Source organism: Molothrus aeneus, chromosome Z (assembly GCF_037042795.1).
Source record: "Molothrus aeneus isolate 106 chromosome Z, BPBGC_Maene_1.0, whole genome shotgun sequence".
Lineage (NCBI taxonomy): Eukaryota > Metazoa > Chordata > Aves > Passeriformes > Icteridae > Molothrus > Molothrus aeneus.
The window spans coordinates 30,016,736-30,029,651 of record NC_089680.1 but is presented as its reverse complement, the minus strand read 5'-3'; the positions used below and the strand labels follow the sequence as shown (position 1 = coordinate 30,029,651).

General features: G+C 39.1%; 1 protein-coding gene across 1 annotated transcript in view; it reads right to left on the bottom strand.

Annotated features, from left to right (window-relative positions):
- FCHO2 (FCH and mu domain containing endocytic adaptor 2) overlaps window positions 1–9,958 on the bottom strand; it is an 80,587-nt gene extending 70,629 nt beyond the window's left edge. The window contains exons 1-2 of the mRNA XM_066568981.1: window positions 9,860–9,958; window positions 1,159–1,250 (exon numbers count right to left, since the gene is read on the bottom strand). Coding sequence (XP_066425078.1) covers window positions 1,159–1,250; window positions 9,860–9,886 — 119 coding nt within the window. The 5' untranslated portion in view covers window positions 9,887–9,958. The remainder of the gene's footprint in view (window positions 1–1,158; window positions 1,251–9,859) is intronic.
- Between the last annotated feature and the right edge of the window lie 2,958 nt (window positions 9,959–12,916).

Genomic DNA, 12,916 nt, shown 5'->3' with positions numbered 1-12,916 from the left:
ATATTAAAAGTGCAAGTTTGTGAAGCATTAAGCATTTATACTAAATGTGAACAGTGTGATATCCCTCTGCTAAATCTAACTCAGGTTTTCACTAGAACCCTTTGTGGCTTCATAATTCATTCTCTGATACTGGGGATTTGAAAAACAGAAGATTCCTTGGTTGTGCAGTCTTTACAAAAGGAGATATCACCTTTGGACTCTGGAACTCACCTGTTTCTACTTAGTGAAATTTTTTTTTTGTCATTTTCTCCAATTCACTTTGAAATGACACTAATGGTAGTGCAATGGAGTATCTGTCAGATTTGTGGTGGTTATATTTTGTGGAAATTTGAAAGTACTTTTTAAACTGAAATATATTTGAGGCCAAAACTTAAATTTTGAAGAATTCCAGTTTGACAGCTTCTACTGCAAGAAGCCAGCAGTGAAACAGGTCCTCAATCAATTCCTTGCAACTATTTTCCATGTGTTATCTAGTGTCAGTAACTAAGGAAAGGCAAAATTCCAAAGTAGGCATATAAGTAATTTTGTTCAGAAGGGAAATCCATATGTTCAAGAACTAAATGCAGCACTAGGTCACCTGTTTTGGAAGTTGTCCTACTTTCAGATTTCAGTCCTGTTCCTTCCATCCAATATAGAAGAACTTGTGTTATTTTCTGCGTATTATTTTCTTGTCCCTATGTATTATTCTCTTTCTTTAACAAACCTGTCTCAGCTTCTGAAAGTGTAATTTTTTAAAGTTTATACCAGCAGTTGCTAATAGCCTAATTCCAAATTTATAGTAACAACTTTGTAAGCCTAATAATTTTTGCAACTATAACTTATCATTTTTCTTCCTTTTTCTTCCAAATGAAAAATTTGGAATAATTTAAATGAAGTGCTGGACACCTAATATGACACTTCTAGATTTTTATTCTCATCTTTTAAATGAAACCTGAAAAATTAGAAGCTCGTTAGTAACTGATGCTTAAGAGTTCCTATTCAGTTCTAAACTAATGAAATAAGTATAGATATTCCTGTAGAATGTGAGAGGTATATTAAAATGATAATTGGGTTTTGATAATTGAATTTTGTTTACATATTTTGCACACTACTGTTAAACACAATGACAAACAATAAAATCTACAAGTACTATATTAAAAATATAGGATGAATACTTACCTTTCTCTAATAAAATCTGCTAAGTCCTTTGTTGACAAATGTCCATGTTTCATATTGTGATAGAGGACATCAAAGCCATTGTTCCTTTCTCCCTAAAGATAAACAGAAAATAAAACTCTGAAACACAACATGCTGAACCTATGCATTTTCATAACTGCTTTTCATTTTAATCACTTCATCAGAAGTTGTTTCTTATGCTTCAGCTTTTTAGCAATTGCTGTTAGTTTCCATAAATCCCATATATGTAAACTAAACTAAGATCACCTCAGCTGCTACCACTACGATTCTATCTATATATTTCTAGGCTATAGTGAAAGACATTTCTGTTGTAGATTTCTAAGGGTCTTGTATTCTTTCACTTCCCATCATATTAAACACATCGTACATACCGTACTCTCCATTTATCCTCTTATCTCTTTCATTATTTTACATGAACTAAAATTCAGTTAGGATTACTTGATATTCTACTTCCCCAATCCTTCACACTTCATTTCTCTTCCCCTGCTTTTCATAAAACTGGTTAAAAAAAAATCACGAATATGTTCCTTCTCACTCATAGCTTCTCTATCTATTCTTAAGTTTTAAGACATTTTCCAGTGAGTGAGACACACCTCACTATTAAAACTGAGACACTGCTCTAAGCACTGACTAATAAACTCAGCCAGCTTATGACCTCTGGCACTATGATGAACTTCCTCCTTACAGAAAAAAGCAACAACAGAAATAATGAAAGAAAGGCAAGGCACAGCATAGTAGCACCGCTACTATTAAAGTTTTCCTGTCAGACTATCCATTCCCCTTCTCTCTCACAAAAGCTTCAGATCCATAATGATGCTCCTATATAAGGTGTGAAGTGTGCCCTCAGGAAAACTGCATGCATGTTCAGAGTGGAAGGGAAAGAACAGGATGTATAGCACAGAATGGAATAGACTATTTCAGCTGGAAAGGATCTACAGCAATCATTTAGCCCAACTGATTGAGCACTTTGGGAATGACCAGAAGTTTAATCATGGTGTTGATGGCATTGTCCAAATATCCCTTAAATACTGGCAGGCTCAGGGCACTGATCACCGTCTCTAAGTACCCCATTCCGGTGTTTGACCATCCTCCCAGAATAAAGAAATTCCTCCTAGTGTCCAATCTGAATCTTCCTCGGTACAGTTTTCAACCATTTCTACATGTCCTATCCTTACCTCTCAGGGAGAGGAGATGGGCATCACACTCCCAATTTCCCATGCTCAGAAAGCTATGGAGAGCAATTAGGTCACACCTCAGTCTCCTTTTCTCCAAACTAGAAAAGCCCAAGGTCCTTAGTGGCTCCTCACAGGACATGTCTTCCAGCACTCTCACCAACCTTGTAGTCATCTTTTGGATGCATTCAAATAGTCCCACATCATTCTTAAAATCCTGAACTTTTAACAAAGGCAGGTCTATACTGTCAGTGAGAAAAGCCTTGAGAATTTGGACTTATACCCTTCCAAACATTTCTGCCTATTCAGTTCTGCAAAAATATGTTTATGCAGCCATAAAGCAAACCTTATCAGGAAAATTATACAGCTGAAAAATAAAGCTGGCAAATAAAACCAAGAACCACTGATCCAGATCACTGCAAGGAAACAAACAAGCTGTATTGCTCAGCAGAAGGGGGGGGCTAGGAGGAGAAGGCATTCAGGGATCTGCCATCTTAAATAAGGAGAAGTAGTCATGGGTGGATGGAAAAACTTCACCACAGCCATGGTATTAAGACCACTTCCACTAAGTTTCAAGTTGCCTTAAAGGACACCATAGAGAGACACATAAATTTACAAATAAGAGATAACTGAAAGCAATTTTATACAGATTACTAGTCAGGATTATTTGCTTTACTTCTTCCAAGCATTGGGAAAAACAAAACCAAAGGAAAAAAAACACCTTAAAAAAGTCATAGTTTCCATGGTTGCAGTAAGCTGTAACCTGAAAAGGTGCACCAAAATTCAGATTAGTTTGGTATAAGTGCAATTACAGTCTATAAAAAGTACAAACAAAACTAAACAGCACACATGGAAATATAGCAAACTCTAAAAGGACTCTCCACAGAGCAAGGCTTTTACAAACTTGAAAAGTAAAAGAAAGATTAGAACACCAATTAGTAGAAAATTCAACTTTATTCAAATGTTGTCCTACTCAAATACCAGTCTAAATAGTTTCTTTCCCCTTTCATGCCTATTTAAACATTTTTCTTTGTAGTTTAAAGCCCAATAACTCTGAATACTGGTGCACTAACTTATTAACTTTAGGTAGTTACTTAATATAAACCCGGAATGCCACTGCATTATAATTAAGACTTCATTGGTATTTTCAATTAGAATACAGAATATAATTCTTATTTAACTTCTCCAAAGTTGTTACTGTACCCAAATTTATAGATAAACATTTTCAGATAAACGTCAGGCATTTCTTCCTGAAAAACTAATAAAATTCTCCTTTGTGAAATATTCTTTGCTTTAAGGTGCTTCTTCCAGCTAAACCAACATTACCAAAATGTGCTGAACATAGGCCGCTTATAAACTTTTCATAATGGAAGCTTTTAAATGGGCCTTTTCTACACTGGAGTTCCCTAAATTTCCTGCCAATTTAGAAACGCAGGAAGGATAGCACAGCCATGACCCAGCCTCTGGCTGCAGCCTTCCTGATAAACCGTCAGAAATGTAACCACACAAATCTTTAGAGAATGAAATGAGCCTGAACAACCAACTGCCATCATTATCTTGTTCTCTAACTGTAACTGAAGGTTACTGCAAAGGAAATATTTTTTCCACTTAAATTAGGTTTTCTAATGAGTCCTACTATTTTTCCTGACTTCACAATGAATAGTAGAAAGCACAACAGAGAAACAGAACAGATACTTTCCTCAACTGAGTCCCCTGAAAGCCTCATCTCTTGTACACTATCAATGGTTATCGGAGGTTAAGAACCTATGTGCAAAAGACATTAAAGTTTAAACAAAGCAGTAAGTCAAAAGCAGGCTCACAGATTTGAGGGCCTATTTGATTTAAGTCTGGTACACCTAAAAGACATGTCTTCACTTGTAAATATAATGTGAAGTACAATGTAAAATGTATATTACCTGTATCAGGCTCTATCTAAAAGCACAAATATCCAGTCTTCAAAACTCTTCACATGACCAAAGACTAACCTGATGATGATTCTGTTCATGTTTGGAGACATACATGTAGCCAAACCAAATTAAGTACAGTGGCTCAATGCAGAAAGCAGATGTTCTGCTTTAGAAAAAGCTATACAGCCTTTCCACAACTTCTCCATTTCATAGTTATATTCATGAAGAGCAGCAATCAGAGTTAAGGCTCTGTATCTAGCATAACAAGACAGATGTATGTGGTGGGAAAAGGAGAACTTGCTCAATTTACAAAAGCTAAGTATTTATCCTCCTACATGCACATATGCCAGCAACACTGTGTGTGTTTTGGTTGTCTTTTCTCAACATTTCTCCTTCCTATACATACTGTATAGAATTCTGCACATGGAAATTTTGTGTCTTAGACACTTTTTCTTCATTAGGTGTTTTTACTTGCTCCTTTCTAGTAGCAGCAGGAATAGTTGTGACCATTACTGACCTACTTAAAAATAAATTAATGCAGCATATAGCAGAGGGAACTGATGAAGCCTTCCATTCCCATTAATAAGCAAATACCATTCACAGGTATAACAGACAGTTAAGTCAGATGCAGATTCTTCTTCCACAAGTTGCATAGTGGAGAAAGACAATCTTCTGCTGTCATGTATAACATCAGTCTCTGGGTAACAGACTTCCAGATCAGTTTAAAAGACCATTCTGAATGTCATTTTTTAGGTAAACCACTGTCTGTTGAGGGTGATCCTGTCATTACTCAATAAAAAACCAAATGTAAAGCTGTGTATAAGAGAGCAAAATTTAAGTGGTCCCCTCTCCATATAGGCACCATTTAATTACTCTGAAATCCATTAGCAGTTTTCTCCTTCTTACTCAGATCTAACAAAACTCTCTTCAGAAGATGGTGTTTGTTGTGAGATTTCCTATTCTACACTACTGTAAGAAATCTCTTCCATATCTGCAGCATAAATGCCTCCTGAGAGCAAGCCACTAGAGAAAGCAAGACTTTAAATACAAGTAAACACTTAAATAAGCCTACAACGAAGCATTAGTGACCAACTTCATACACAAAACAAATTAAGTCATGGAAAGCAAGAGCAACCAGTTCTTCCATTTCCCTTCATCAAGAACTAGTTACAAAGATTTCCTCATGGAAATGAAAGTAGCCCTATCAGCAAATGTGTAGTCAGAAATCAGTATTTCCATGACTTGTGCATAACAGGAAACACATTACAGGAACTCTGTGGGACTGAACTACTTAAAATACTTCACATTTTTAAGAATAAGTTTGTTTGTTGCAATAAAAATAATCCTGAATTTAAAATCCACATTTAGTAAAACACCCATAAATTTCTAGGCAATCTGCAGCTGCATTTATTTTCTGTATTTCAAATCAAATTGTTTGAGTGCAAGCTCTGTCTCCTTTGGATTAAAACCATTCAGTATTAACATCTCTTAGTGTAAAGAAGTTGTACTCTCTTACACAATTTTCTATTTACCCAGTACAAATAAATGGTTACATTATGGTGACTCTGACTGGTCAGGTACTAAATTCAGGACTATGCAAACTCATTTTAGCTGCTTAGACAAACACAGTTGTCATGTTCTTTAAAATATTAATCCTTGCTGCAGTTTCAAATAAATAACATGTCTTCCATGCTTTCTACCTAGAAAATTATTTAATTTAATGGGCCCTGAATACATAAAAATACCCATGTGATTAATATTATGGTCTTACATTTTTGAAAGTTACCTATCTGTAAGTTTCAATTTGTGAGTGTCTGAAAGAGCTGTAGAAAATTGAGAGCACTGAAATGTGAAAGAAAGGCAGTCATCTGCTTACACAAGCAATGCATCTTCTTCAGTTCTGAGAAGACTGGACACAAAAATTACCTGTTAACTTCAATTTTCACCTTCCTCTTTCAACATATCAAATAAAGATCAACTCCAGAGAAGCTCTATGCATATGAGGAAGGACAGAGACTTCCCACCACATATAGGTAACTAAAAATATTTAAATATTTTTTAACTAACAGATGGAAGGCAGCCAACTCATGCTACATGCACACATACAGAGAGGATACGAAGTAAATATTGCACAACAGCTCTCCTGAAACAGAGCATCCCGCTGTATGCCCAGCAGAAGAGCAGTGCTGCACAGACATATGAATGTAACTCCAGATGTCAACATGGCAAGTCTTTGTGCCACTCATATACTCACAAGTTTGTAAGACAATACATTCTTACCCTTAATAGAGCAAGCTTCTTCACAAAGCTATAATTATCAAACCAGGATACTGCCAATTTTATGCTCCACAGAAGTATTTGGGGAAAAAAAAATAACAAATCTTCAACACAGCCATTCTCAAAAGCTACCAGTAAAGCAATCAATTAAAAAAAAATTTAAATTGTCAAAACCAATTTATACATATGTTTTTATATGCCAGAACTTCCAGAGTTATAAAGCACAGAGTTACACAGAAATCAGCTTCAGCTATTCACAGAACTTCCAATAGTTTAATTAATTTGGTTGATTTTAAACAATTCATAAACAATCACTGACTGGTTTGGAAGGTGCTTATTTTTCTTGACTTGTCTTTAAACTGTCATAAGAATCACTTGCACTGTTAAGAAAACTGTAAGTCAATGATAAACAACACTTTCCATACTCCTATACCAGTAACAGTGTACTCAAAGTGACAAAATGTAGCTATGGTTAACAGAAACGGTTTATGATAGTGTTACCTTTAAATTATGACCTGGTTTTGATGTAGCACATACACAGCAGCAAGCATGCAGTGTTTTATGACAACACTAATTAGGAGTTGGGAATACTTGGACATGTGACTTGAATGCATAAAACTCAAGTCATAAGAATCAAAGCCACTTACAGCCTGTACTACTAGTTCATAACTTTTGATACCCAAAAATATCCTCCTGGCTTGGAAAATAGCTCTAGAATGTCGTGCTGCATTAGCAGACCCTTACATTTTTGAAGTGATAGTAAATTTTTAAAGTGACAGTAGAGGTCTCTGCACTTCAGCTTTCCACATCCTGAAAACAGTTTTATTTATCTCTCATTGACCTCTTACAGAACACTGAAGACATAGCAGGCTCATCCAATTTTCTTACATCCTCTAACAACAACAAAATCAAAGTGTGCAATTATTTAAACACTTTGAAAAGCAGTGCAAGAGGAAAGCCTCAGGATAATTTTCAAGACTTACAACAAAGAAGGAAAGAGCGAATTACTAAATCAAGGGGGAGCATCATACAGCTTAAGATCCAGACTTTCATTTCCAATGCACAATTTCAAATTTATGACAGCATTTATGTAAAATAATTGAATATTAATTATGTTTTGGATACATTTTTAAATCAGTGCTTTAAAAAGCATAACAATCCTATTCCATATTTCCAAAAATATTTTGTCTGGGGTTACCTAGAAGGGCAAGAAGAAACGACAAGACAATCCTTCCAAAGTTTTACATACTACCACCTTCCTTTTTCCTTACAAATTTCTATTCATTATTTTTAGCCATCATGCATTCAGTGCATTTTCATGTATCTTCTAATTTCCATCTTAACTTTCTCACCACAATTCAGAGCCTACATGGATTGCTTCCCAAGTCTTCCAAAGCAGTAGCAATTCTGAACAATAACCTATTCTGAAATGTTAGTGCAAATGAAGATGACTAATGATTAAAAATGCACAAACTTATAATTTATGCCTAGTTCTGAGGATATACAGAAACTCAATACTTTCAGATTTTACAAATCCATCATTACAGTTAATCTTGGAAAATATTCACCCACAGCAGGAAACACAGAACATTCCCTATGCCTTTTAATTTTACTTCTATACAAAATAAAACCCTGTGTATGGTATCACAAAAATTTCTTGGTTAAATTTTGCAAGTTAAGACCCTGTCTAATGTCTTTGTCATCACTGCAAGACAAACACAAACAAACTTCTTGTCCTACATTGTGTCATTTCTGACATATGAGAAAAACCTGTACTAACAGAAGGAATCACCCATGTCTTGGCACTCATTGGTAAACCACACTAGGGGTTTTGCTAACAAAGCTATAGGTAGAGACTCTTTAAAGCAGAAAGAGAGAAATGGGAACTTGAGGTAGATATCTTCCACCTCATACTTGCTGGAAGCGTTTGTGAAGACACAGACGTGGAAACAGAACATACAGGAATGGCCCATTGCCTTCACCAATTTAACTGACTTACTGACAAAACAAAACAACTGATCAGACAGTTAAATTAACATACTACAGTACATAACGAAGCTTAATAGAAAAAACTCAATTTCAGTTGTGATAGCTGAATAAACAACTTCTGTTTTGCTTTAATGTTAGGAGAAGATAGAAGCTTTTCTAACCAAAATGCATCTTTTTATATTAATTTTAATCTTATCTTTATGAAAGATAAAATTCTTCCACATGTTAGTTTAATACTGATCTCCCACACTGTCGCTTCAAATTAAGCAGATTTGTACACCAAGAGAGCAAATCTAGTATCTTTGAGCATTAAATTTTAATAGTATGTTAAAAGCAAAGGAGTCAAAACTAAACAATATAGAGCTATGCCCTATATTCCATAATAGTGTAATTGTGAAATTAGTTTTTTCCTGAACTTTAAGCATAACTGCTGCTTACAACAGAAAACGCATGCGTCTGAAGATATTTTGTCTCTTTTTCACTTCAGGCTCAAACAACAACAATTTTTATGTTTCTGCTACTTCTTGGTAGACAGGCACATAAAATAATTAAACAAGAAGCAACTTTGTAAGCAGTCCGGTGACTATGGGAACACTTATTTTAATGTTTCAAACTAGCAAAGGTCACAATGAAAACTAGTTGCATGTCACACGAAATTCAATCCATTTAACTTTTTTATCCATATATGTTTACCCACTTCAAAAACCAGGTAACTGCGTAGAGATGACTTATAAGATCGCATGTCCAAAGGAAGCCGGAAAGCCTGTTGTTTCCCTAAGCCGACTGCTCCTCGGCTGTACCTCCTCACGGGCACATAGAGACGAGCTACCGGTACAAAAGCGCGGAGCGCCGAGGCGCGGTTTTCCCTTTGCCCGTGCTGTTCCCCGTACAGCAGCACGACTCACTGCAGCCCAAGTCACCCCCCGGCACCGTGCTGAGTGCGAGTGTCGGACCCCAGTGCACAGAGTGGCGTCCGCGCATCCCTCGGCCCAGCGCCCCCTGGCAATACCCACCCCATCCTATCCTGTCCCATACTATCCTATCCCATACCACCTCATCCCTCTTCCCGCCGTCTCTCCGCAGCGGTGCCCGAGCACGGCGGCGCGGGCAGGGCCGGCGGTCCCCTTGCCCTGCCGCGGGCTGCAGGTACCCCGCTCAACGCGGCCCAGCCCCGCCGTGGCGGGCGCAGCCGGCACGAACCTCCGGCCGCAAGGCCCCGGCCCAGTCCCGGCGGTGGCGTAAGAGCCGAGGCTGCTCTCGCAGGGGGGACTGCGGCTGCCCCGCGCCGCGCCCTGCCCGTCCCGCCCGCGGCGTCACCGGCCCGCGGCGCTGCCCTACCCAAAAGCTCTCCACGAAGTACGCCATCCTTCCTCCGCCGCCCGGCCGCGGCCGCCGCAGCCGCCGAGACGCGACGGAGGAAACGGGCGCCGCCGCCGCGTTCCGCCCTTCCCGTGACGGAGCAGCCGCAGCCGCCGCCGCCGCCACCGCTCGCCCCCCAGCCCGGCCCCGCGCCTGCGCTCGGCCGACGCCGCTGCTGCGCAGGCCCGGCAGCGCTGGGGGCGGGGGGCGCCCTCTGGCGGGGGCGGCGGGAGGCGCGCGCGGAAAGCTCGGGCGAGCCCCGTGAGCGGCGGGGAACGGCCGCGCCCAGGGCCACCGCGCACCGCGGAGACGAGAGGCCTGCTGCTGGAAGGGTCTTCGCCCAGGGCGGCTGGGCACTGGTAGAGGCTCCCCAGGGAAACCGTCACAGCACCAAGCCTGACGCAGTTCAAGAAGGGTTTGGACAACGCGTGTCACGAGGACGCAATGCAATTCTTGAGGATGTCCTTTACAGGGCTAAGAGTTGGACTCGATGATCCTTCTGTCCCTTCCAACTCAGAATATTCTGTGATTCTGTGAAGTGGCTTCACAACCAAGTCTTATTCCAGCCAAGTAGGGTAAGGTCCTTGAAAACAAGGTCCTTGATGATGACTAGTTCTGCAGGGAATTTTGCTGATAAAGCATAGTTTGCCCTCCTAACAGTGTTGTCCTACAGGATTTTACAGTTCCAGTGGCATGCTCCTAACAAAGATGCACCTCATCTAAAGCCAAAGTGTCTGGAGAAACTGATTAATTCAGGTCTTCACCTTCTTCAATGATGGTTCAGTCTGTAGACCCTTCCTTGACTCAATATAGAGTATTAGCCAGCAGGGGTGATGCCAATTATTGGTCCAGAGCACAGGGCCACTCAAGTGCCACCTGTGGCCAGTCTGTACCTGGAGTGCTCGTTTTCCGTATGTGTGTATACATATATATGTGTAGATAGATATAGATAGATAGATAGATAGATAGATAGATAGATAGATAGATAGATAGATAGATAGATAGATAGATAGATAGATAGATAGTCTTTGTTGCAGAGTCAGCACCACTGGAGTCTTTGTGGAACTCTGGAGACTTCCTGTTCTACCTTAATAGGGCAATTCCTTGCCCAAGACAGCAGTTATGTTTTCATTATTGACTAAAATAGAGGGCCAGGTCTAAGCAGGAATGTGAGGGGCTGCAGCTCATTTCCCAATGCAAACATGTGGTAAGTGCTTTATCCCAACTCGACCTGTGGTTTTGTCAGCACAAAGTTTTATCCAAACCAGAAAAAGTAAGATGGTGATATTGTCAGATGGGTGTTCAAGGAGCTCCCCTCCCTTATGGAAACCCTGTTAGTTCTGGTGTGAAAAACCTCACCTTCTTTCACATTGACACTAACGGTTTTTGTACTTTGTTCTGTATGTTATTGGGTAAGGCATAGAGCAGAACTTCCAAGCCATCCCTCAGAACCTGATGAATTCATCAACTTGTATAAAATTTATGCTGATTAAAGACTTCCATGAAAGAAAATGGTTAGGAAAAATGTCGTTCAGAAGTTTACAAAGCTACAGAATTTCATCTACCTTTACTACAGATATTTTCATGGAGGATGAGCTGTATCATTCTGAAATGGTATTACAGTTATTGGTAAATGGCTGTACCTTTATTCTATCACTTCTGTAGCTCCATGGTGAGTTTAGAAGTTCCTTTCTTTCTAGCAATGTTCTCCCAAAGTTCCAGTGTATACCAAGTTGATAAGTTGTCAATACAGAGAAAACTCCTGTATCTTTCACACGACAAATTTCTTTAAAAGTCCCAAGACTTTTAGATCTGGATCTCACTCTTTTGATAAGAGGAGCATGTGTACTGTCATTTTAAACATTAATAACATGCTGTAGTGATGCAGATGGGTAAAACTTTACAGAAGGAAGCCTTGTGAAATCATGGCTCACTCCTGTTACTTTGGCTAAGTAGAAAAGACTGCTGGGAGTGACTCAACTGAATTAGAGATGGAAAAACAAGTTGTATAACCATTGTGTGTTCACATCGTTGTGTTTGGTGGTTGGTTGGATAATGTTTGCTGTATTTTAGATGTATGTAACTGATAAAAGGCTAACTGCTTAAAAATACCCGGTTTTTGCAATAGAGGAGTTCTCTTTTGCACCTGCCTAGGGACTCTGCATTGCTCTGCTTTGTAACACTATAGGACTACATTTGAAGAACACTTCTTTAGTTCTCTTTTTACTTAAGTAAGGAGTCTGGATTATGATCTGTTCCAACAAAAAAAAAAAAAAAACCAAACAGGTACATGATTATAGTACATTCTGCAGTGTGTATTGCAATCTGTAAGGATGTACACCAGGACAGACCAGATAAATGCCATATGAGCAGAGCTGAGGCTTTTCATTCCATAGCAGATAGACATACACCTTCCACAGGGACAGATACTATGCTATGATGGAAGGAGTCTCAGGTTCACTTCTACGTTTCACAGAAAAGTTCCTGTCTTCCATATTTTCAAAGCTATATAGTTCTCCCTTATGTGCTGCTATACTACATGTGAAGCAACTGTTGCAGTTCTTCAGCAATCTGAATCCATGACAGAAATATCAAACCCGTCCTCAGGTTTTCAAACGCTTTCCACATAAATTTGAGTGAAATGCACAATCTTAATGTAAAGGCACACTCCAACATAGGTACAGTTACACAGAAAAACACTTTGATTTGTACCATGATCAGGATTGAGATTACATTTGGAGATTTTTCTACACAGAGAAATCCATAATGGATTACTAAATGTGGAGACAATGTCCTTTATTCTGGAAGTCTCTGATCTGCATGTTAATGAAGTCTTTGAGAATAGTGTCTTTGCAATAGTGTAATTTACAGTTCTTTAATCTTATCTCTTCCCTAGGTGTTGGCTGCCAAGGACTGGACACTAGGTTAGATAGACTTTTTGTCCCAGTACAGTCATTCTTTTGTTCTCCTTCTGTAATGGAGGCAGAGAGAAAGGGACATTATTTTGAAAGCCATAAATACACAGTGAGTCCTGTA